The sequence below is a fragment of the Dermacentor albipictus genome, chromosome 7 (genome assembly GCF_038994185.2).
Source record: "Dermacentor albipictus isolate Rhodes 1998 colony chromosome 7, USDA_Dalb.pri_finalv2, whole genome shotgun sequence".
NCBI classification, from domain to species: Eukaryota; Metazoa; Arthropoda; class Arachnida; order Ixodida; family Ixodidae; genus Dermacentor; species Dermacentor albipictus.
The window spans coordinates 28,798,617-28,820,107 of record NC_091827.1 but is presented as its reverse complement, the minus strand read 5'-3'; the positions used below and the strand labels follow the sequence as shown (position 1 = coordinate 28,820,107).

Here is a 21,491-nt window from a genome sequence, read left to right as displayed (position 1 = left end):
CCACAAGTTGCCACTTCAACGATGTTCTCTTCCAGAACCTCCAACATGGTAAGAGTACTGTCAGAGGGAGGGGGCAAAAGGCATACAGTGCTGAATGCGAAGTTGCAAGTGCGAGGATGGCTACAGCTATTTGCCGTTCTAGTCATGCAGTATGCATCAAGGAACCCACGTGCCTGTCACAATCTGTGCACAAGAGCTGCGACATTATTGACCAAAAGGCAGCGTGACGGTGCAAATCACAGGCTGGAGTTTGTTTGCCTTGGCTGAGAATAGACCTAAAAGGTTCTCTTTGCGGGAGTGCATGTCCTATGATCCACTGGTTGTTTCTTGCTTCTTGGGCAAATTTGTTGACAGCTTCTGCGGCCATGCCAAAATCCCTAACACAGCCATCTCGCCATGGCTAAGGTGCTCTACAGATGCAGTTTATTTTTACCAACTCCTTGATTTAACTGTACAGTCGAACCTCAATATAACAAACACAGATATAATAATAAAGTAAGTCAAATTTTTCTCAACAATCTTGGCATTTGACAAACATGTGCTTATGAAGAATACAGGATATAAAGAAGCTTGTGTCGGATGAGACTTCAGTAGAAAACTAGGTACGACTGTGTTGAAAACAGGAAGCTGAGGCTCTTCATTTTGGAGCATGCATTAATGGCTGTGTACTCTTCGCATATGGAAGGCTCTGTACTTGTGTGCCTCTCCCTTCAAGCAACGTTACCTGGCCACTTGCTTACACTTGAGCCAGTCGGTGAATCCCCAAATAGATATTTTAGCGCGTTGTGACGCACGGTCGGTTCTGCTGTGTGGGAGGTTGCATAAAAAAAGCGCAGCCACATGAGAAAGGTGATGTGACTGCTGTGTAATAATTACAGTGGAAATACATCCACCAATGGCACACCTTTGTACACAATGCCACACAGGGCAAGAACCTACTGTGAATGAAGCGCTAGCGAAGGGGTAACACAAAGTGCTGCAGACAGGCTTGGAAAACCCAGGACATGCCTACATATGGTCAGAGCTTGTACAACAAACTTGAAGAAAAGTTGGTAGGTACATCAGAACTGAAAGCTGACCAAGAGTTTCCGGTTTGTGCTTTAAAGAGCACATGACAAGGGACAGAAAAAGAAAAAGTTTGGAGAGAGGGGGACGAGTAGCAATGGGAAATAATTTATGAACGAATGACTTCTCACTCTGAGCTTGTAGGTAATAATGTTAGAACACTGATAGTGACCTCAATATTATGGATTGGTTGGCATTTCCAAGTACTCTGACCTGTTTGCAGTACTCTTGCGCCCTCAAACAGCTGAAGCTGTTCAAAGCTACTCTGTCGCTATTTTTGCAGTAGCAGAAGCACGTGCATGTGTGTGTGTGTATATATATATATATATATATATATATATATATATATATATATATATATATATATATATATATATATATATATATATATATATATATATATATGTTGTAAGCAATGGACATGTTAAAAAACAAGCAGGTAAGCAGAGGTCGGCACAACATCAAAAAGCACACATTGTAAGACTTCAACTAAAGCGAGGCGAAGGCTCAACTCTGAAAAAAGAAAGTACACTTGAAGAAATGTACAAGACATGGTCAAACATTAGATCTCGCACTTCTGTACAACACACGGCAGGCTGAAGAACAGACACACAAAGTGAGTAGAGAAATCATTCCAATGTGTACATACCTCAAGAGGTTGTAAGCACCATGTAAATTATTTTATTTTTTTCCCCACAGGTTGAATGTGGGCTTACCAGTATGCACAGTGTGGTACACTGCTAAGTGGAACACGCAAGCAGATGTCTCGCACTCTGGAGGCACTTTAGCTGCGGCTGCCAGCAGAAACAGTGTCGGCATACTAAGCAGATAAATCAGGTAAACCCGAGAAAACCAGGTAAATCAGCCTCAATGTGTCTGCTGTGCAGATGTCTCCAAACTATGGTCAGTGACAAGTCAAGAACGCACAGGAGCTTCTCCCAAGAAAGCGTGGTGCACCTGTCGTTTATACCCTCCGTGCTTCAAGAAATAGTTCCCCCGACAAATGCCACTGGCACGAAGGGGAGGAGCCCTAGCTGTTGAGCAACAATGAGCACGAGAGAAGACAGTCCGCCGCGCACATGGGTCGTTTGAAAAAGGGGATTAGGAGAAACAATGGCCTTATACACAAAATGCCTCCTCTCCAACTACCCTCCCCCCCTTCTCGTACCGCTTCTCCCGCCATCTCGCTCACTACTGCCGAGGTGTACCCAGACAGGCAGCCAACGGCACCAGAGCACACGAGACCGAGACACTCATTTGCTTGTCTCTCATGTCCTTGGCACTGTTTGCTGCCGTAATGAACCAACTAGCCGAACAATTTACAGCAACGTCTGTGATCATAAATAGAAATAAACTGAACTGGAAAAAAAAAAATGTTTTGATGTACCGAAAAAGGCTAAATGCACTAATAGACTGATTCATTGCTCCACAGTCCTGTCACTTACGCCTGATGCGTGTAAAACATCTCCCAGCAAGGTGAGGAGCTGCTTGTTAAGGAAGCGTCCAATTGGAGCCGAGGACATGGATCCAAAGGATAGGGTGTCTATATAGGAGGTGATTCGCTGCTGCATGTGTACACGTTCCCTGTGAGAGACACTTGCTGCTGTGTTTTTGACCCATCACTGACTACAGTCACACCCGTGAATTTGCTCACACAATGCTCTTGCACATTTGCGCCTCAACAGTGGACCACACTGAAGACATCAATGGTGCAGCTACATGCCAGTTTGCTCACCATAAAGCGCAGGCAACATCGAGAAGAGTCTTGCCATCAAGCGAACAATACCCTATGGTGCGCGTTTTCTTTCCATGTACGAGTAAACAGCACACATACAGACTGTAAATATGATAATTATGACATTAAAGCTGTTGCAAAGTGCAATGTATTATACAAACTTCATGTCTTTGGGATCAGTACGTGTCAGGTGTAACTTTGGGCTGTAACGCAAGCAGCTGCAATAAGGTGAATCAGAAGGTTGTCCTATGTTGACGAGCCATCTGCATAGAGGTGTGCCTAGTACAGATAAGGGGGCCATTCTGCAAGTTTCCACCTAGTGGACATGTCCATTTCATCTGCTGCTCAAGTGATGATTTGCTGGGGACGCTTGTCTCCTTCCGATGCATACCCCAGCCCAGCCAATTGTAACTCCAGCAGCAGATGAAATGGACATGTCCACTGGGCGGACACTTGCAGAATACCCCCGCAGCAAGTCGTGCATGCGTACATTGCATATCAGAGGGTGGACTTGAATATTAGCGGCCGCAGTTGCATAACATGACAAAGCATTGAAGAAAGGACACAGGCACGTCCACATGATACATGAACGGTGGGCTACAGTAAATTGTACACAGCGACTCGGTGGTTGGACAACTTGGTACTGCCCGCAACGCGGCAGTTCCCGAGCACCACTAACAGTGTGAATGCAGGCACACTGCCGAGCCAAACACAGTGTTGCCAAAAAAGAGAATGTCTTGGAGATCACTGTATGCTGCATGACTGGTAATGTTACGGTTCGTACAGTGCTACAGGAACTTTGGGACAAGGCTCATACACACAAGCATGACTGCATAGAAGACATGTTAGCTGAAATTGCTGGAAAGCTGTTTATAGCTTCAGTGCGATGTTTGCTTTTTATTGCATGTGAAGCAAATCATCAGCACACATGGGAAAAAAAGAAAAAGAAAACAAGGCTATTGCTGACGTCATTATATGAGATCAACACAAATGGTTTCAATCACCTTGTCATGGCAAGATGAATGTTACAACAATGTGCTCAGTGACAATCATAAGAGGTCCTTGATACTGATGACAAAACTGTTCTCGTTAGTTATCTAAGTATGTCCTTGTCAAGTTGTTGAGTGTCAAGGATGTTGAGTCCTCAATATCGATGGTGTGGATAACTTTGATATTGTAAAAAAAGATCTTAGGGCATTTCTTCAGCAGTGCAAAATGACAGGATGCACAATGACTTCACTCATAAATTAACTGCTGCGCCATACTTCATTCATGCCGTCACAAGGAGCATTTTGGAAACAGTAAGCATAACCATTCACCTCAAGCCATGTGAACTGCAGAATCAGATTCTGATGCTTGAGAATTCATAATAGAAGCTCACTCCACATGTCGCTTACATACAGCGATGTGTATTAACTGAAAGCTCTCTATGCTGACCAATGCTGTTACATGAAGGGTGCTGCATGGAATGAATAGTTAATGATTGCAAATTGAAAATAACGAGATTATGCAAAACCATTCATATGGCACTCAACATTAGCATGGCTCTTGTGACACATCACCGGAAACAAGAACGAGTGAATGGATTGCCAACATGTGCATCACGCACGCGACTACAATTTTTCAGAACAGTTTTCAATAATCCATACCATAAATTACTTCTCTTGGATTAAAAAAAAAAAGGAAAAGAAAAAAAAGGAGAAAATGCCGGTTCTGTATGACTTGATGCTGCAATAGCCAGCTAGAAAACAGCATGGAATAAAGCAGACATTCTAAAGCCTGGTTGTTAAAAAAAAGAAAAAAAGCAAGCAAGCAAGAAAGAAAACAAACAACCAAAGTAATTAAGAAAAAGAAACCAAAACAAAACAAAAGGACAACAAACTGTGTGCTTTGGTGGCTTCAGTAAAACCGTGTTCCCGACTGACTAGTGTACTGGTGACGCTGAACACCCTGCCCCGCAAATGTACCGTTCACTTGGCGTGACACCGGCACAACCGGCTGCCCTGTCACAAGTGACCCAGAGAGTGAAGCTCGAGGGATCACATTCGTCTGGACGTAAAACTTGTCATCGCTGTAGGTGCTGGTAGATGACGATGCAGCTCCCTTGCTGCTGCCGTGTTCCAGGTGCTTTTGGAAAGCCTGCTGTGAGATGTGTGTGTAACCTTGCCCCTGTGATGATGAAGCTGAGGTTGGTGTTACAACTCCATGCTGTTTCAAGGCAAGTTCCGTTGCTGTTGAGGAATGGGTGGTGAACTGCGGTGCATACGTGGTTGCATTGTAGATAGGCGACGCGCTTGTCTCGCCACCCGAAAGGATGTGGTGAGCCGCATAGTAGACTGGAGTTTGCTGTGCTCCTGAGGTTACGACTGTCGGATATGGGACAAGCTTGGAGCCATATGCAGTGACCTGTGCCTTGTACGTAAACTGGGGAGCCTGGTAACCAGTCTGGGAGTGTGACGAAAGGGGCGGCGAAGGTGAGTGAGGCCGCTTCAGCGAGCTTGAGTGGGTCCTGATGGTATTGCCAGATTGCGGGCTTGTCATCTTGTACAGGACAGGTGTGCGGCCTAGGCTTTGGATGTAGAGCGGCTGGGCTTGGCCTGCTCCGCCCACGATGCCGAGAGCCTGGTGGTTAGCGTAGGCCTGACTGGCCGCAGCAGCTTGGGCTGCGGCCACTTCGCTGGCCTCTTTGTCTAGCGCACGGCGACGAGTGTCATCTTCGTGGAGTACTTTCTTGAGTTGCATGAAAAGCTGATGCTTCTCGTCCTTCAGCTCTTTGAGCTTCTTCTCTGACTGCGTGACCTGTAGCACCCGCGCGAAAAAAAAAAAAAAAAAGGCAATCAGAAGGTTCCTTCGTTTTCAATTTTGCACTACCTCGCACGCGTCTAAACTTAGCAGCTGCATGGAGCTTTAACCTTAATACAGCCACTATTTCGATTACTGTAATTTATAGTGCGCAATTAAGAATTGCCAGAATTTTTCTTTAGGGAGCAGAGCTCGTGAACTTGCTGATAGTAGGAGTACGCAAGCACGAACATAACGTGCTGCAAAGTGAAAACGACGACGAAGACAGTAAAACCGCGTTCGCCGTGACGCGAGACTGGCGCGAGACTGACGTCACCACACGTGCCGCGAGCTGCTTTGGAACGTTTGGGAAAAGGGCTGTCATTGAATAAACGGGCGCAATATTCCCGTTCTTGCGTGATTTATGCTCCTGGCCGTCCGGCTGGATGCCGTTCTTGCCCGGTAGCAGTCATAACATAATGGGAACGCAACCAACTCGCAACACATCCTAGGGAATTCGTTACGTCACTCGCGGTTATTCACAAATATTCCATTGACTTGCAACGACTCAAATGAAACATTTGGGCAAACAGAAAACTCGGGAACATGTGCGGAAAAGCGGCGACGCAATACGATGCCGTGCGCACTACCCAAATCGAACGGTTCTAGAGCGCTACATCTTGCGAACACGAGCCGAAGCGCAACAGTACAGCCTATCGCCGTTGCAGTACCGCGAGGTTCTTGGTACGGAATGCGCAAGATGCGAAGGGATCGAGAAGAGGGGAGGCGACGGGCCCCGATAAAGTGTGGCTTATTGTTTTCTCAGCGATTACCGGGGACTGTCTACTACCGTGTTCTCGAAAGCTTACCTGATCTTTTATCTCCTCCAACGTCATGGCGTCCTGTTTGCGCTTCAATTCCTGTTCTCGACGCAGTCGTTCGATTGCTTCGTCAGCTTCTTGCTCTTGCTTCTTCCTTTCCCTTTCGCGCATAATGTGGCTCTTCAAAGCCGCCCACATCTGCAGGCTCATCTTTGGTCGTTCGATTAGTGCCGGCATCCTTGAACGGTTGTTTTGCTGTTCCCTTAATGCTGATAAGTTAACCTAAACGCTAAAACGTCGCTTCTACAAGCAGAACGGAGAGAGCTCCCGTTCTGCATCACCCTTACCGGGCAGCCATGTTGTAAACAAGATGCAAACGTAAACACTTCTTCTTTGCCGTTCTTCAGAGGCACTCGCGTCGTTCTATTCACTGCTACACAAGCTTAGAGCTAACTTAATGTGAACGGTTACAGAGCAAATTTATTGTAATGCAATAGAGAATGTTTTTGGCGACATAATGCATAAATTTTCAGTTTTGCATAAATATTGATGATGATGATGAACGTTATTTATGATCGTTTCGGTTGGCTTGGGTAAGCGTGGGACACGTGCTTTAGAATTGGCACTTCGATGGCACTTCAACGAAGCGTCGACGTACGCGTTATTTAAAAGCCTTTAGGCGCTTGGCAAGCAACTGCTTTTTTTGCAAATGGCCGTTTGAAGCGCTGTAATCTCTGCTGTGCGCACTGCCAGTCGCCTTGTTGGTTTACTGTTAAGCACAAGCAGACAAGCATGCGTCCGGACAGACGTGGTAACTTGTGATCCCGTTCTTCTTTACGGACAGAGCTGTCGGAGAGACCCCGTATACGGCTCTCAGCTGCTCCCGGTCGCGTCCTTCCGGGATGGAGCTCGAAGATTTCGCACTCATCTCCGTCGGCTGCTGCGGTGACAACGCCGACGGGGCGGTAGGTCTTTTAGAAAAGCTCGCGAGCTGTTGGCGAAACTCGATCTGCCGCCCTGCTGGCCGCGGCGGCGGTGATTCGGCGACCTGCTGGCCTGACGATTCCGTGACTCGCACGACTAGTCTGGTTCTCCAAGACGCCTGCCTTCGCGACGAAGGCGGACTGTTGGACGCCCAGGGACCTTACGCCGCTAGCCTGCGCCGTCTCCTACGGGCCGTGACACCTGCCGTCTCCGCTCTCCTCTGTGACCCCCGGTCTAACTTAAGCCCTCAGTGTCGGGCGTTTTCGACGAGCCTCTCGGAAATCGTGTCGCACCTTCTGGAATGCGCCAGCAGGCTCGGAGAGGACGAACTGAAGGCGGCGTGCGACGGCGTCGCCAACCCAGCCGAAAGCTTTATTACTGCGGCTCTGATCGACATCCTCGAGCCGTCGTTGCCGCTGCTAAACCTATGCTTCGAGTGTTGTCAAGCGGTGGTTCGAATCGGCAGCAGAAGCGGGCGTCTCGAGCGCTTGTCGGAGCTAATGCTAGACGCTCTGAAAGCGGGCAAACCCGCAATAGTGTCCCACGTGATCGCGAGGTACGTGCCCGAACTCGCAGTTTTCCAAAAGACCGAGTTGCAGTCCTTCGTCAGGAGAGCCCTGGAGGTTGTGCGTTCGTTTTTCGCCGCGGACGACAGCGGGTATCTGGTGGAAAAGAGCCACGGCGGATTCACGATCTTGTGCGGGCTTGCCCAGTACCTGCGACAGAGTGTCTTTCTGAACCAAAATGAGAGCGCCTCAGTCTGTGACGACTTGTTCTGGCAGATCGTGCAGCACGGCCTTGTGCACCCAGACTCCCTGGCACGAAAGAGGTCTATGTACGTCATGAAGCACGTACTGGACGCATGCTGCGATGAGAAATTGGACTTCTCTTGTCTCGTATTCTCCTGGAATCCGGACGAAACAGCCGAGCTAATGGGTGTATGGCAAGAACTCCTTCTGGTTTTGGAAGTGCTTGAAGAAAAACAGGTTTGTATGGCTTCACTTCAAGTGGTGCATTCCTTAGGATAGAAAAGATGATGTAAGCACACAAGTTGTAGGAGTGCAAGTGCACATACAAGAGAACTATAGACAAGGATACAAACACTTGAATGACAGCTTTGTATCTAGATGGGGGATTGTCATTATGAGGACAGTGGGAGCATATACACTGAGGGGGAATTTAAGATTAAGCTGTTTGAATAAATGACATCCCTGAAACAGCAAAACGATTGCTTTTGCTGTGAAATAGATTTGGCAAGCTGGAAAAGACGCCAAAACAAAACGCCAGTGGGGACAGAACCCCGAGTTCACCCACCAACTCGCCATGATGTCGTCGTGGATTTAAACAGGATCTGCTCTAGTTCAGTATTGTGAAGGAACCATGGGACATGTCCTGGTTCCCACTGTTAAGAACTACTGTTACGCCAAGGTGGCCTGAATATGAAAAAAGGTGTTATGCCACACTCCGTTAGGTTACACTGACATGCCAGCACTGAGGCTTTGGTGCGAAATTAAAAAAATGAAAGATTCCTGTAAATTATTTCCAATACTAGTTAACCATTCACCATTCAATGAATGCAGCTTACGTTTTAGTAGAATATCACTATAAATTAACCTAATAGTTCTCTTTGGTGTTGCTTTAAAGGACACTGAAGTAAAATACTAGATCACTTCAGACTGTTCAATAATTCTTTCAAAACTTATGCTTTTTTTCTTCTTATTTCATAGTGATAGATTGTTTACTAAAAGATGAAATGAGGGTGAAACTAGAATTTTTTCGCTGGTGTGTTAGCTTGACATCATGGGTTTAGAAGTATTCTCTTCTATTTGGGACCCGCCGTGGTTGCTCAGTGGCTATGGTGTTGGGCTGCTGAGCACGAGGTCGCGGGATCGAATCCCGGCCACGGCGGCCGCATTTCGATGGGGGCGAAATGCGAAAACACCCGTGTGCTTAGATTTAGGTGCACGTTAAAGAACCCCAGGTGGTCAAAATTTCCGGAGTCCTCCACTACGGCGTGCCTCATAATCAGAAAGTGGTTTTGGCACGTAAAACCCCAAATATTATTATTATTATTCTATTTGGGCCATTGTGGCGTTGTGAAAGTCCTCTAAACATGCTAAGTTCAGTCTTTAGATACAATGTTAATCGTTAAATACTGTTAAATGTTAATTTGTTAAATACAAATACTCGTTTTAAATACAAAGTTTATCAATAAAAAAATAACGTGGCCCGAGCATGGGATATCAGCATTCATGGATGTCATAGCTGGTTGGTGCGTGAACTTCAAGGCACCGTTGTCACTTGTCTTTTGTTCTTGCATCATTTCTGATATTCTAGAAGTTTGAAGCTTATTCTGATAAAAAGCATATACAAAGTTGGGTGCGATATTGTACAGAAGGAAATCCCGTTGTGAAAACATTGTACGGAAACTTCCTATGATATGTTATATGAAATGAAAAACTACTAAACATAAAAAAGCAAATAAAAACCAGTTACAATAAAATACGAGCAGTAGCACAATTACTCATTAAATAATTATGCAAGTACAATCATTTCAGTGATTAAATAATTCTAGTCAATGAAAAGATAGTCATTACTCAGCAAAAAAACCAACAAAGGACGGGTTATTTCATTGGCCATATTGTGTAATAAGGTAATTTATTGAAACAGCTCTTCCTATTTTTCTCTTTACTGTACCTTTGTGGCACTAACTGAACACTCATAGCACCTTCGTTGTCTTGTTTAAAGTTCGAGCTTTACCCTTCCCTCGTCATGCACTCATGATTGTTTTATTCTGTTGAAGTTCCAGCAAGCCATTTTGTAACTCTGCTTGTGAGGTCATGTTATTGCAGCAGATTTCATATATTCTCTTGCTTGTGAGAAATGTGCAAAGTAATTATGTATTGGGAAGCTTTTATGGCTTTAATGCATTGTATTTTCAACAGTATAAACCTACGATAATAAAGCATTCTTTACAATGGTGAAAAAGAAGACAGATTTTTAAATTTCCTTATAAGTCGTGACAAGTGTGAGAAATGCATTTTTCTTGAATGCTGCTAGCACAAGCCATCTTTTGAGGTTCCATGAGACGACAGTAAAATATGGAATTATTAAAATTTTATATGGTCATCCTGTCATTAGTTTCTAAAAAAGGCACATTGAAATCTGAAGCGTAATCTAAAATTTTGCACATAATTACTGAAAATGCTGCAGATGTGGGAGCGGCAATCTACTGCAAATTTAGTGAAAGGGCATACCCATTCGTCACGAAAAATTTGAAGGGGCTTTACGTTGCCCATTCGTCACACAAAATTTCGGGTTAGCATATACTGTAGCCTTTAATACAGAACGCTGAAACCAAGGTGACCAGTTTACCCTACCATGCCCCCCTTGATGGGGTTGGGTCCACTATCTGCTGTACCAAGCCCATAAGTGGATGACAGCTCAGATGTTCTCGCATGCAAGGTGCCAGTGAGCGCAATGTAGGAAGTACTGTCAGTGGGATCAGTGAACAGTAGTAGTGTTGTCCCATTTCAGCCCCACGTTGTGAAACCAATGCTGGCAAAGTTTGCGTCTTTCTTGGAGCGCATGGAGGCCTCTCCAAAAGTTCACATCTCCTGGCTACTCCTGGTGTTCAATCGGATGCTGACACACGAGAGCCGGACCGTGGTCAAGTGGGCAATCTCCAAGTTTACAAGCTCGCCGGCTTTAGTGAAGCTCATGTTTGACAACGACATGGAAAAGGTGTGGAGGGTTTTAAATGTCACAGGAGTCTAGCGCACAAAGCATCATGCGAGTACTTTGGCGTCACCTTCCTCACTCTTCTTGTTTTCGCAGTTTGTCCTGGGTCCTCTAGTACGCTCTTTGAATGACTGTGCCATCTTTGCTAGGTATGTATATCATAAAGTGAAAGTGAAAGTGAAAGTTTATTTTCTTTTCAACGAAAAGAGGGCGCCAAGACAAAAGGCAAGAGCCTGACAAGGTCCCGGTCACCCGTAAAACAGCTGGCATTGTGCATAAGCACTTCACAACAAAATACACAATAAATTTCTCAAGCATTGTAAAAGCATGAAGCAGTAAGTTAACATGCACAAAATTTGTACAAGAAAAGAATAAATTGAGTACACAATTTATCGTATTAGGGGTGTAAAGACACATCTTTTTTATACAAACATAAATATATCAGTCCTAAAACAAAAACAATATCACAGGTAGCAAAAAAATACAAATAAATACAACAAAAGTAGTAAATAAATACAAATAAATACAAAGTATGTCGACTAAATAAATGTATCATTCCGTTTGTTCCAATAGGTATTTTTTGATTGTAGATTTAAAGCGTTTTTGTGGAAGGTAATACTCAGTTTCAAAGGGAAAGTTATTTATTACCGTGGGAATCTGGTAGCTGGTACCTCATGGAGCAGCAGATTTAAATGGGGGATTTCAGTGTGGTATCCTGTGAGCACTAAGAAGCTTACAACGTTGCACTAATTTAGAGATGAACATTTCTGACTCGAGTGTTCTGTGGACTTGCTGTCAGAATGTAATAGTATGCAGATTTTTCTCTGAAAGTGATTGGACAGTGAAAAATCTTGTTTATTTTCTTTAGTGCACTTTAGTTATATTTTTATAAATATGTTTATTATAATTGTGTTTTGGGATATTGCTGTAATAAGCAACTACTGTGTGACAGTCATTAGGGAATGATACCTGTGGCACATTTCTCAAAGTTGTCCCGTCTCATTCTCATTTTTTTTTTCTTTCAAGGGAAGATACCGATCCTCTTGGTTCGCCGGCTCGTCTGTCAGAAAGTCTTGAAGTTTTCTTTAAACACTGTCAAGACTTGCTGTTAACTACTGACAAATTTGGTACGTAGACTGACAGCACGAAGTGCTTATAAACCTTTTAGAGTTACTCTTTGGGCTTTTAAGGTTGACTGTTCACTTACCTCTGAATAGAGCATATTGTTCCTTTTAACTGATTTTAACTGATTGATGATTTCAGTGATTTAACGGACCCAAGCAGACACTTTCGAAATATATATCTGAAGTCAAAGAAAGCTGATGCCAGAAACTTTAAAATGGGGTTGTCGCCAACCTTTAACTTTTGTGACCTTCCTGGCTTACCCAGCCACACATCACAGCAAAACGTAATCTGAAAACTCATATCGCATGATTTGATGGGTGCTGTTTTGTGCGCTTTAGTCTTTCTCTTTTGCCCTTACACACCGACATGTGAGTCGGAACTTGTGTAGTGAACTTGAGCGCTTTGCAGCACCTTGTCTTCGCCTTTTCAATGTTCTGTCCTGGCTGCTGAACTTGTGCTTCTCACTTGCAAAGGACTGACCTGTGCTATATTCCAGAAGTGTACAGAGGGCAAAGCGAGAGAGGATGGAAGCAACTGCCTGAATCATTCTAGGTCTTTCTATAAAATAGCATATAAATCTATAAACACTCTCTGGCTAAGAATCCAGGTGTTCATGGGTGAACTTGCTATAGAACCAAGAATTGGATACAATACTTCTCTAAGAAACTGCCAATTTAGTTTACCTTAATTATATCTCTATAGCAGTCCTTTAAGGGCAACTCTGGCAATTTTTCGATGTACTCTGATTATCTGTGCCAAACAATATGGCTGCGAGTCATATAGTTCTCCTGAAAATGAATTTTAAAGATTGTTTGTATGTTCCCAACTTATGACTTTTTAGTGTCCGCCCTGTGTTTGTGACGTCAGAAACTGCACCGCCACTGTCGCTGAAATCATCACTGAAATCGCTGCTGTATAGTTCAGAAGATTTGTAAAAGCTCCCTGTGTCGTCAGGAGGAATCATCAGCTTCGCTTCTTTGGCGTTAGCGTCACCTGTACTGCGCGTTTAGCACACATTCTACCTGTTTACATTAAGGTAGTGTAGGATCTGACGCCATCAACTCATCGTGACATCACACGAAGTAGCTGCCCGTTTCGGTTTCGGTATCTCATTTATTGGTTATTTAAAATTATTGACGAATTTCAGAGTAAATTGAACCACCCTACCGGTGCCAGGACTGTCAATGCCATTTTAAAATGACAATATCCTAGTAAGCTTAAAAAAATGCTGGAGCTGCCCTTTAAAATTGACGAAGGCCATGAGAAGAAAAGAAAGAGGAAATGTGCTGTTGTAAAGACTCAGCTGTCGAATAATTTTGGAAAAACCACTAAATAAAAGTTTTTGCATGTATTACTGATGAAGGAAAATGAAATAAAAGTGGAAGGACAGACAGCACACCACTGGCTGGATGCGCACCCACAACCTGCATATGATCTTTTGACAAACAGTGGCATGATCCACAAGTGACACAAGAGATTCTTTGTCAGTAATGGAATACCAACTCCCCCAGCATTTCGCACTTCTAAGACGCGATGCGTGCACTGCTCTACTGATTGAGCTATGGCAGTGGCTGTTATACCGTTAACTTTTTTTCTCCTATTTCTTCTCGTGCAGAATTGCTGTACAGCTTAGCGCAAAAAAAAAAAAAAGTTTGTTTCCTTCGCGTTCTTTCCGACTTTGTTGTTTGTGGGTTTTTAAAATGGTTGTTGCTGGTCAAAAAGGATTGCTACGCTTAGAGTCCTGCCAGTTGGCACAGGCTCATGCTGTCGGCCTCCTTTAATGCAATGCAGGAGGCTACCTTGAAAAGCTGTTTGCAGCCCTGTCGAAGCAATCGTGGAATGGTGTCTCCCTCATGTACATCAGCTATGCCCTGCTTGGTCTCAAGAAGCAGCCCGTGCTAGGTGACTCCGCTCTTGTCAGTGTTGGGTGCGTCACTCCTCATGCTTCAGTAACTCGCGCACTTAGTTGTCAGGTTCTAGTAGGCCATGTTGACCTTGCAGGACAGTGATTCTTAACATACAGCGTTTCCAAGAGCCGGTGTTGCGGGCAGCTGCTCAGTGCTACCTGTTGGTCGTATGCCTTCGGCTGCTCGATCCGGTAAGTGCAACAGGCGCCCTACAAGTCTAACGTAAATTTCTGGCTTATTGAAAGATGCTTTGTCCTCTGTGTGATGCATACTGCTGATGTTTTTCTTGATGAGGTCGCCACTTTTGGCGGGACTAGCTGGGCAGTCAGTGTTGTGTGGATGGAGCATGTGCCTGCAAGATAGGTAAAAGTATCCGCGTGCACAGAAAACATGCGTCTTAGTTATTTTCGTCTGCTACGGTGTTGCTACAAACACTAATGCTGCAGCCCTTGCCCACCCTTAACACTACTCAGGGTTTGTTTCTGTATTCCAATCTTCCAAATTTCTTAATGTGTCACTTTTGCTTCCCGATGAATGTATGTTAGGTTATACATAAAGCTTCGGAAATGAAGTATAAACCATGCCCATGCACATCTGCTGTCAGCATAGGACAGTGAAGCAATAAGCAGGAGCATTAATTGTAGTTAAGAGCAATGGGTGCTGTACTCACACCTGCTAACGCTCCAGAATTTTCTGCAAGGTTTACAAACTTCGGCTGGTTCTCTGATTTTACAATTGCTGCGATACGTTTTATGAAAAACAAATTCTATTGGCAAGAAAGCTTTAAAGGTGTGGAAAGATGGGGCGGCACGATGGAAGATTAAGGAAATGCATGCTGAAAGAAAAAAAAGGGGGAAAAAAAATTTGCGATTGCACCTACGTTGCCCTCTTGTACTAGTGCAAGCTTCCATGTAAGTACCAGAGTATTTGTTCTGAGCAAACATATTCGGAGAAATTCCTGAAGCAGCTGATATCAGCAACAGCAAAGTAACTGGAAAAGTCACTTTGATATAAAAACAATGATGTCAGTCTCTGCTCCTCTGTCTTTACTGCTACTTGTGTGCTGCATCTAAAAGAAAATGATCATCAGTAAAGTGTGTATGTATCGTAAAGAGTGTATGCTCAAGGCAAAGTAATAAAATGCGAGTTATTCACTTATCCATCCTCATGGGTGGGTGTGTAGGTGAGTGGGTGGGCACTAATTTTGATGTTCACGGGTTGACAGGTATGTATTGTGTTTGTGATAACAACCTAGCAGACAACAAGAGCAAAAGCACAAGTTTGGCATATAAGTTTACTCTTGTCCATTATGTAAGCATCCTCGATCATGAGGTACTGACCACGATTCTGGTGAGCTCTTGCATGATGTTAATAAGCATTTGGCTTGGTAGGCTTGTTCTTTTCATTTACAAAGCATGCAGTTTTTTTTATTTGTTTCAGACAAAAGTGAACTACAATCAGCTCTCGGCATTCCTGGGTCTCTTCGAGAGGAAAGAGGTCATAATGAGAGGCACGGCGCAATGGAAGGTGACGGTGTCAGCGCTGCGAGAACTCCTGCTGGTTGAGGACTCTGAAGAAGCGGGTCTCCGGCCGGCGGATGTGACCAGCTTTCTGGCGCACTCAGTTAAGGACCTTATCGAAGCCAGTTGTAAGTGGCACAGCTTGAACGGTGCTCCAGCGAGGAGGCTTGCACGCCAAGTTTTCCTGATTGGCCCGCACTCTTCATCAGAGCTTTCGTCTTTGACGGGCTGCACTCTTCTATGGGTGGTGGACATGGCTTCGGGGTAAATGTACTGCATGTTGTTGGAGGGTTTTTCTTTACTTTTTTGTTGTTGTTGCGATAGCTATTATATGGAGACTCCAAGTGAATTTTTGCCATTGTTGTCGTCATCACTGTGAGGTTCCACAGATATTTAGGTATATGGATGCTATATGCCATGCCATGCTGTATGACACACGTTATATGCGGATTATATTGTCACACCATTATATCACTAAAGTTGCTGTTACCAGGTCTTACATATTGGACAAAAGGATTCTTCAGGATATTGAAAATGGCAGCCCACAAACAAATGTCATGAAACAAAACACAAACAGCACATGCCTTTTATCTTAAATCTTCTAAGACTTAAATATTAAAAAGGCGAAACAGTAACAGAGCTCAAACCTGAATATGATGTAATTTTATTGGCATGGCTGTACACTACCTCCAGGATCAGCTCAGAAAAGAGGTTTGAAACATGCTCATTATGGTAAAGTGGTGGTAAAGTCGCTAAGAAAGATGTTGGCTGTAATTCATAAACATTAATGAAATTGTACGATGACAGGATTAAGATAGAGGACTCCTAGCACAACAGTTCGTTTTTACTCAGATTACGTTGCTTGAATTCATATTGCCACTACAGCCACGAGTCTTACACGTCGTGTAATATTCTAAAAAGTTGCTATTGCATTCGTTGCTTCGCCCTTATGGTGAAACTGGTTCCTATCGAACTTGTGTACCAAGACATTTGCTGCCTTTCATATCTGTTGAACAGACGCACGAGATGACTGTAGGTTGCAACGGTCACCTCTTAAAACAACAGTTGAATCTTTATATAATGAACACAGATGTAATGAATATTTGGATATAACGAAGTTTGAGATATGGTTTCTGTGCTTTATTTCATTCAGTATTCCTGTAAAAGAATCGAAAATGCAAGAGCCGAGACAATATTGGCTATATCGAAGGGAATATTTGCTCACTCGCAGCTAAGACTTTATATTTTAGTAGAAAAAAAAAGGTGAAACACTCAGCAGGAGCAGCTGGAAGCTGCGAATTCCGGATATGCATGTAAGGTTGTGGCTTTTGTATAACTCTGGTTATGCAGTTTAACCTCAACATAACAAACACGAATAAAACGATTTCTTGGATATAATAAAGTAAACGTGAACTGTTTCTTGCTAATATCAGCATGTAATGTATATTTGCTTGTAACAAATATTAGGTATAATGAAGGTAGTATTTCTCATATCGAGTTATTTTTGTAATGATAAGGTTTTACTGGTGCACATTTTTAAACATCTTTATGCTGTTTGCATTCGGTTGCCTGCTGTGAGAGCTTGTCTTGCAAGCGTAATTGCAGGAACTTCTGCATCTGCTTTCGCAGTGTGTAACAAATTATAATGAACACACATGTGCCTCTGATGCTGCTTTGCAATACCAGTTGGTCGAACTGTATTTAGCTACTCCTTTTATGACCTTTTAAACATGTATGATTATCCCCTCAGTGTGACTATTATGTGCACCTTACAGAATCCTTTATTGGGACAAATAGCCTGACATTGTGGGAAGCACAGGCTGACAACTAACTGACTTGCGAGGGTCAGCCGACGATCGTGGCTCAATATCGTGCCTGCGAGGGAGGAAGGAAACGCACCATCTTCTTTCACGCACGAGACACGGGGGAGGGGGGAGGCGAGAGATGAGGTTTGACTTTGGTGGCTACTGCTTATGGCGCGGCCACCGTATCTTGAAAGCCATCTGCGATGTGGACAATGTGCGCACCCGCGTGGGCTTCATCTTCAAAGTGATCTGCGATGTAATGTTGACTAAGTGCAACCAGTGCTGCTGGCTTCACATGCACTGTGATTTCGACGTTTAGTTCACGTTGAACCGAGAGACAGCACGAAGGTCAGTTCGCTTGCTGCTGCTGCTGCTGCGCTTATCTTGCATAATTTGCTTTCGAACTGGATGCTTCGCCTTTTGGGCAAAACTGTGTTCTTTTTTTTTTACTTTGGACATTTGTGGCTTAATCTTTGCAATAAAATTGTTAGACATTGCAAGGAAAGTTTCGGAAGTGAGGTGTTTCGTATATTATGGACTTCGGATAAAACGGACGTTTTTTGTCGGATTATCAGGGTCCACTGCAACGAGAGTCGACTGTATATGTACTTAGAGAGAACAGCACAGGGACGACACAGAATGAAAGAGTTATTTTCATTAGTGCTGATGTGTGGATGACGTGTGTTTAAGCAATACAGGTTTGATGTGTGTCAGAGAAAAAAAGAAGTGTTGCAATTCCGTCTGAAAGGCGAAGCATCCATTTCGATAGCAAGTTAGTAGACAACTATTCGAAGTAAGGATAGTAGATTTATCAGCGCTATATACTTGTAAACATTTGCTTACTAACAAAATTAACTAGCATGGTGTCACGTGCACACAGGCAAACATAAACACATCTCACTCGATGAGTGCTGAGAATTGACCTTTGTGCTGCCTTTAGCTTTAGCACGAACTAAGTGGCAAGAACACAGCGCACAGGATGCTATGGGCTCCCGACGAACCTAGACTCTGTACTCACCGCAGATCGCTTTCTGCAGGGCCCACGTGGCCGGGCCACATGCAGAAGCCGCTGAAGTAGAACACCCCCTCTCTCCTCCCCCCAGTGCCTTCCACGCCGCGGCAGACAGTGCCCTTCCGTTCCGTTTTCCTCCACTGTGCTCGAGAGATTGAGCCGCCTCATCAGCTCACTCTTGTCCGCTTTCACTGCGGCGTGCGGCAACAATGTTATCACCCTTGGATTTTATACGGAGCATCACAGCGACGGCAGGAATGAACCTGGAGTGTCCATATAATTGCTATCGCAATAAAACAGCACACACGCACACCAGCGCTCCCTCTGTTCACGCCCCCTTCTTTGTTCATGTTTCGTTGTTCCAGTGCCGTTTTTTTTTCCTTGGTTTGTCTCAAGCTCGCTGCTCCATATGCCGCTGTCCTGTTCTGCCCCATCTCCAGGCCCCAGCTCTATGGCAAACATGACCTGTGTGTGCCGGCTCGCCAGGATGGCTGTGCTGTTCCATGATGCAAGGCTGTTGTGCGGCGACATCACGTGGGACAAGCTTCTCGAAGGAAGCATAGAGATTCTGAGCGCCTCTGGCACGAGGCCTTACCTCGCACGACATCACTCGCTCAGAGCTGCCCAGTTGCTCATTGCGATCTACCACGAAGCCAAGCCAGTGAATGGCGACTGTGAGTCGTCATTTTACGCCGTTGTTTCTGCTCCTCAACTTAATTTTTTTCGACTGGATGGCACTAAGAATACAGACGTAGAAAAAAAAAAGCACGAAGAAAAGACGAGATGCAGTCCTGCTAGACAACTGTCATGTTTTTCCGATAGATGCAGTTGAAGTGATATTCATTGTAAGCATATATTCGGTACATGTTGATGTCGGCAAGAAACATTTTAGGTTTACTTCTTTGTATTGAAGTTGGACCGTATATGCAGATAGATAAGCATGGTGATGTGCATAAAGAAATGAAGGAAACATGCAGCACTCAACAGATACCTATAATTGAGCGCTCGAAATACTCATGGTGAAGGCTGTTGCAGTAGAAATAGGATTTCTTTGTTTGTTAGCAATACGGATACCACTGTAGAGCGGTGATCCTTTTGTTTCATTACAAAATTGGCTTCAATGATTTTGTGAGTCAAGGGATGACTGTGTTTTGCCATAAAGGCACACTTGTTAAATTCAAGTGGCACTTCTTGCTGCGCATGCCCAAATGCACGTTCATGGCATTTATCACGTTATCACAGCGCTTGTGAAGTCTCTCATTTAGATGGCGTCCTGTTTGGCCGGCGTATACTTTTTCGCACATCCACCGGCCACGCTGCTCATGCAAAGAACAATTTGCAGAAGTGTGTAACGCTGGGCCAAGTGGTTACAGCGTAGCCTGCGACGAGAAACGGAACAGAATATGGTAGGCAGAAAGAAAGAACTCACACCTCGGTACCTTGTAATTTTGCATTCTTTCTGCGCATCTTAATTTCCTGTGCTGTCTACTATCGCATAACAAATTGCATTATTTTTGTGTCTTACCACACATGTCCCTATGATTAGACCCTCTTTCGTTTATTTGCTCATTTTTGTGTTTGCATTGGTTACCGAAGTCGATGCCGGTCACAAGAAAGTGTAAGTGAAGGATCTGAACATTGTGGTAGGTAGTTTCGTGTTGTAATGCCTCTTCTTCTTCATTATTGCATTTTCAGCTTCTTTGCAAGAGGAGCTGCTCTTGTTGCTCGTGCCGCGTGCCGAGGAGATGCACGAGTACATCTACAAGCTTGCCTTTCTTTCAATCAACAGTGTAAGGCCGTACTTTAATACCTGTGACTCGGGGGCACCATGTGTAGCTTTGGATACAGAACTGTACCTTCATAGTAAGAGTTCGTATTGGGCACCTATTCTGTATAAGCGTAGTCGTCCAAGAAAAGGTAATTGTTGCACAAGTTCTGTATAGCTTCCAAGATGGTAAACCTAAAGCTATGCTGCACTTGACAGTCACTCGGTAGTAGGTTGCATTTTCAGCCCAAATAATCGTAGTTGTGCAGTGATTAAGTAGCTGCTTGATGATAAATGCACTGACTGCGTGAAATTTTCTTCTAGTTTTTCTACTGCATGCCTTTTGTAGTATTGTCAAGCTTTCAGGTGTTGCAGGCGTGTGGTGAAGGCAGAGCTCAATTATGTGATGAAAAGCTTTATAGCCAATACATGGCCCTCCACATAATTCGTACATGCAGAAAGCATGCTTGCTTGTGTGAAACAAGGGTCTGTGATGGGAAGATGCTGTTTGTAAATTCCTGAAGGCTAAGAAAAAAAGAAAACAGCATTGCTGTTTTGGTTTAAGCTAATTGTTAACAATGTTAGTAGTGTAATGTTTCCACTATGATAATGACATGACTTGTCCATTACTCCATCTTTCGTTTTAGTGTATGTTTTGCATGCTATGCACCCAAGTTGTTGTTGCTTGTCATTTCAGGCCGCTTGCCTGTTTATTGCAATCCTGCATGTTTCGAGTACTTTTTCAAGCTGTGTATTTAAAAATAATCATATTTTCTTAAACAGGACTGCTTGAAGTGCTGGCACATGCTGTGCATGGGCTGAGTCTTGTTTGTTTTCAAGAATGGTGCAGACTTTCAAGGAAATGGCCATAATTTTCGTATCTTTGATTTGTCTTCGTCTTTGCAATGCAAATCTCGAAGGTATTGAGATTTTGTGTTTTCTTCTCCATTCTCTTGGCAGTTGGATGACTTTGAAGAAACCCAGGTTCACTACCAGTTCTTGAACATTCTCGCCGGTGAGCGTGAGTTCAACTCGCTTTCCTACCAGTTCATCAATGAGGGCCTCGAGACTTGTAGAGAGAAGCTCATACAATCAACTGTGAGTTTACATTTTTACTTATTTCTGATACAGTTAAACCTCAACATATTGAAGTCGGTAACGTCGACAATTGGCTTCATTACATGGAAATTTCGTTGTGTCAAAATTCTATCTTTAGTGCAAGGAAGTACA

General features: G+C 44.0%; 2 protein-coding genes across 2 annotated transcripts in view; one reads left to right on the top strand and one right to left on the bottom strand.

Annotated features, from left to right (window-relative positions):
* Positions 1–3,645: 3,645 nt before the first annotated feature.
* LOC135917448 (uncharacterized) lies at positions 3,646–6,782 on the bottom strand. Its single transcript, XM_065451011.1, has 2 exons — positions 6,451–6,782; positions 3,646–5,599 (listed from the first exon to the last, which is right to left on the bottom strand). The coding sequence occupies exons 1-2, from the start codon at positions 6,637–6,639 to the stop codon at positions 4,700–4,702; spliced, it is 1,089 nt and encodes a 362-aa protein (XP_065307083.1). The 5' UTR covers positions 6,640–6,782; the 3' UTR covers positions 3,646–4,699.
* Positions 6,783–6,947: 165 nt separating this feature from the next.
* LOC135917447 (probable methyltransferase TARBP1) overlaps positions 6,948–21,491 on the top strand; it is a 42,337-nt gene continuing 27,793 nt past the window's right edge. Inside the window, exons 1-10 of the mRNA XM_065451009.2 lie at positions 6,948–8,372; positions 10,924–11,130; positions 11,224–11,276; positions 12,154–12,254; positions 14,044–14,179; positions 14,254–14,350; positions 15,600–15,807; positions 18,937–19,170; positions 20,192–20,286; positions 21,222–21,359. Coding sequence (XP_065307081.1) covers positions 7,305–8,372; positions 10,924–11,130; positions 11,224–11,276; positions 12,154–12,254; positions 14,044–14,179; positions 14,254–14,350; positions 15,600–15,807; positions 18,937–19,170; positions 20,192–20,286; positions 21,222–21,359 — 2,337 coding nt within the window. The 5' untranslated portion in view covers positions 6,948–7,304. The remainder of the gene's footprint in view (positions 8,373–10,923; positions 11,131–11,223; positions 11,277–12,153; positions 12,255–14,043; positions 14,180–14,253; positions 14,351–15,599; positions 15,808–18,936; positions 19,171–20,191; positions 20,287–21,221; positions 21,360–21,491) is intronic.

Coding starts and splice junctions, on each gene's coding strand:
- LOC135917448 (XM_065451011.1), bottom strand. CDS start 6,639: ATGCCGGCACTAATCGAACGACCAAAGATGAGCCTGCAGATGTGGGCG. Junction 5,600..6,450: donor TGGAGGAGATAAAAGATCAG/GTAAGCTTTCGA, acceptor CGGGTGCTACAG/GTCACGCAGTCAGAGAAGAA.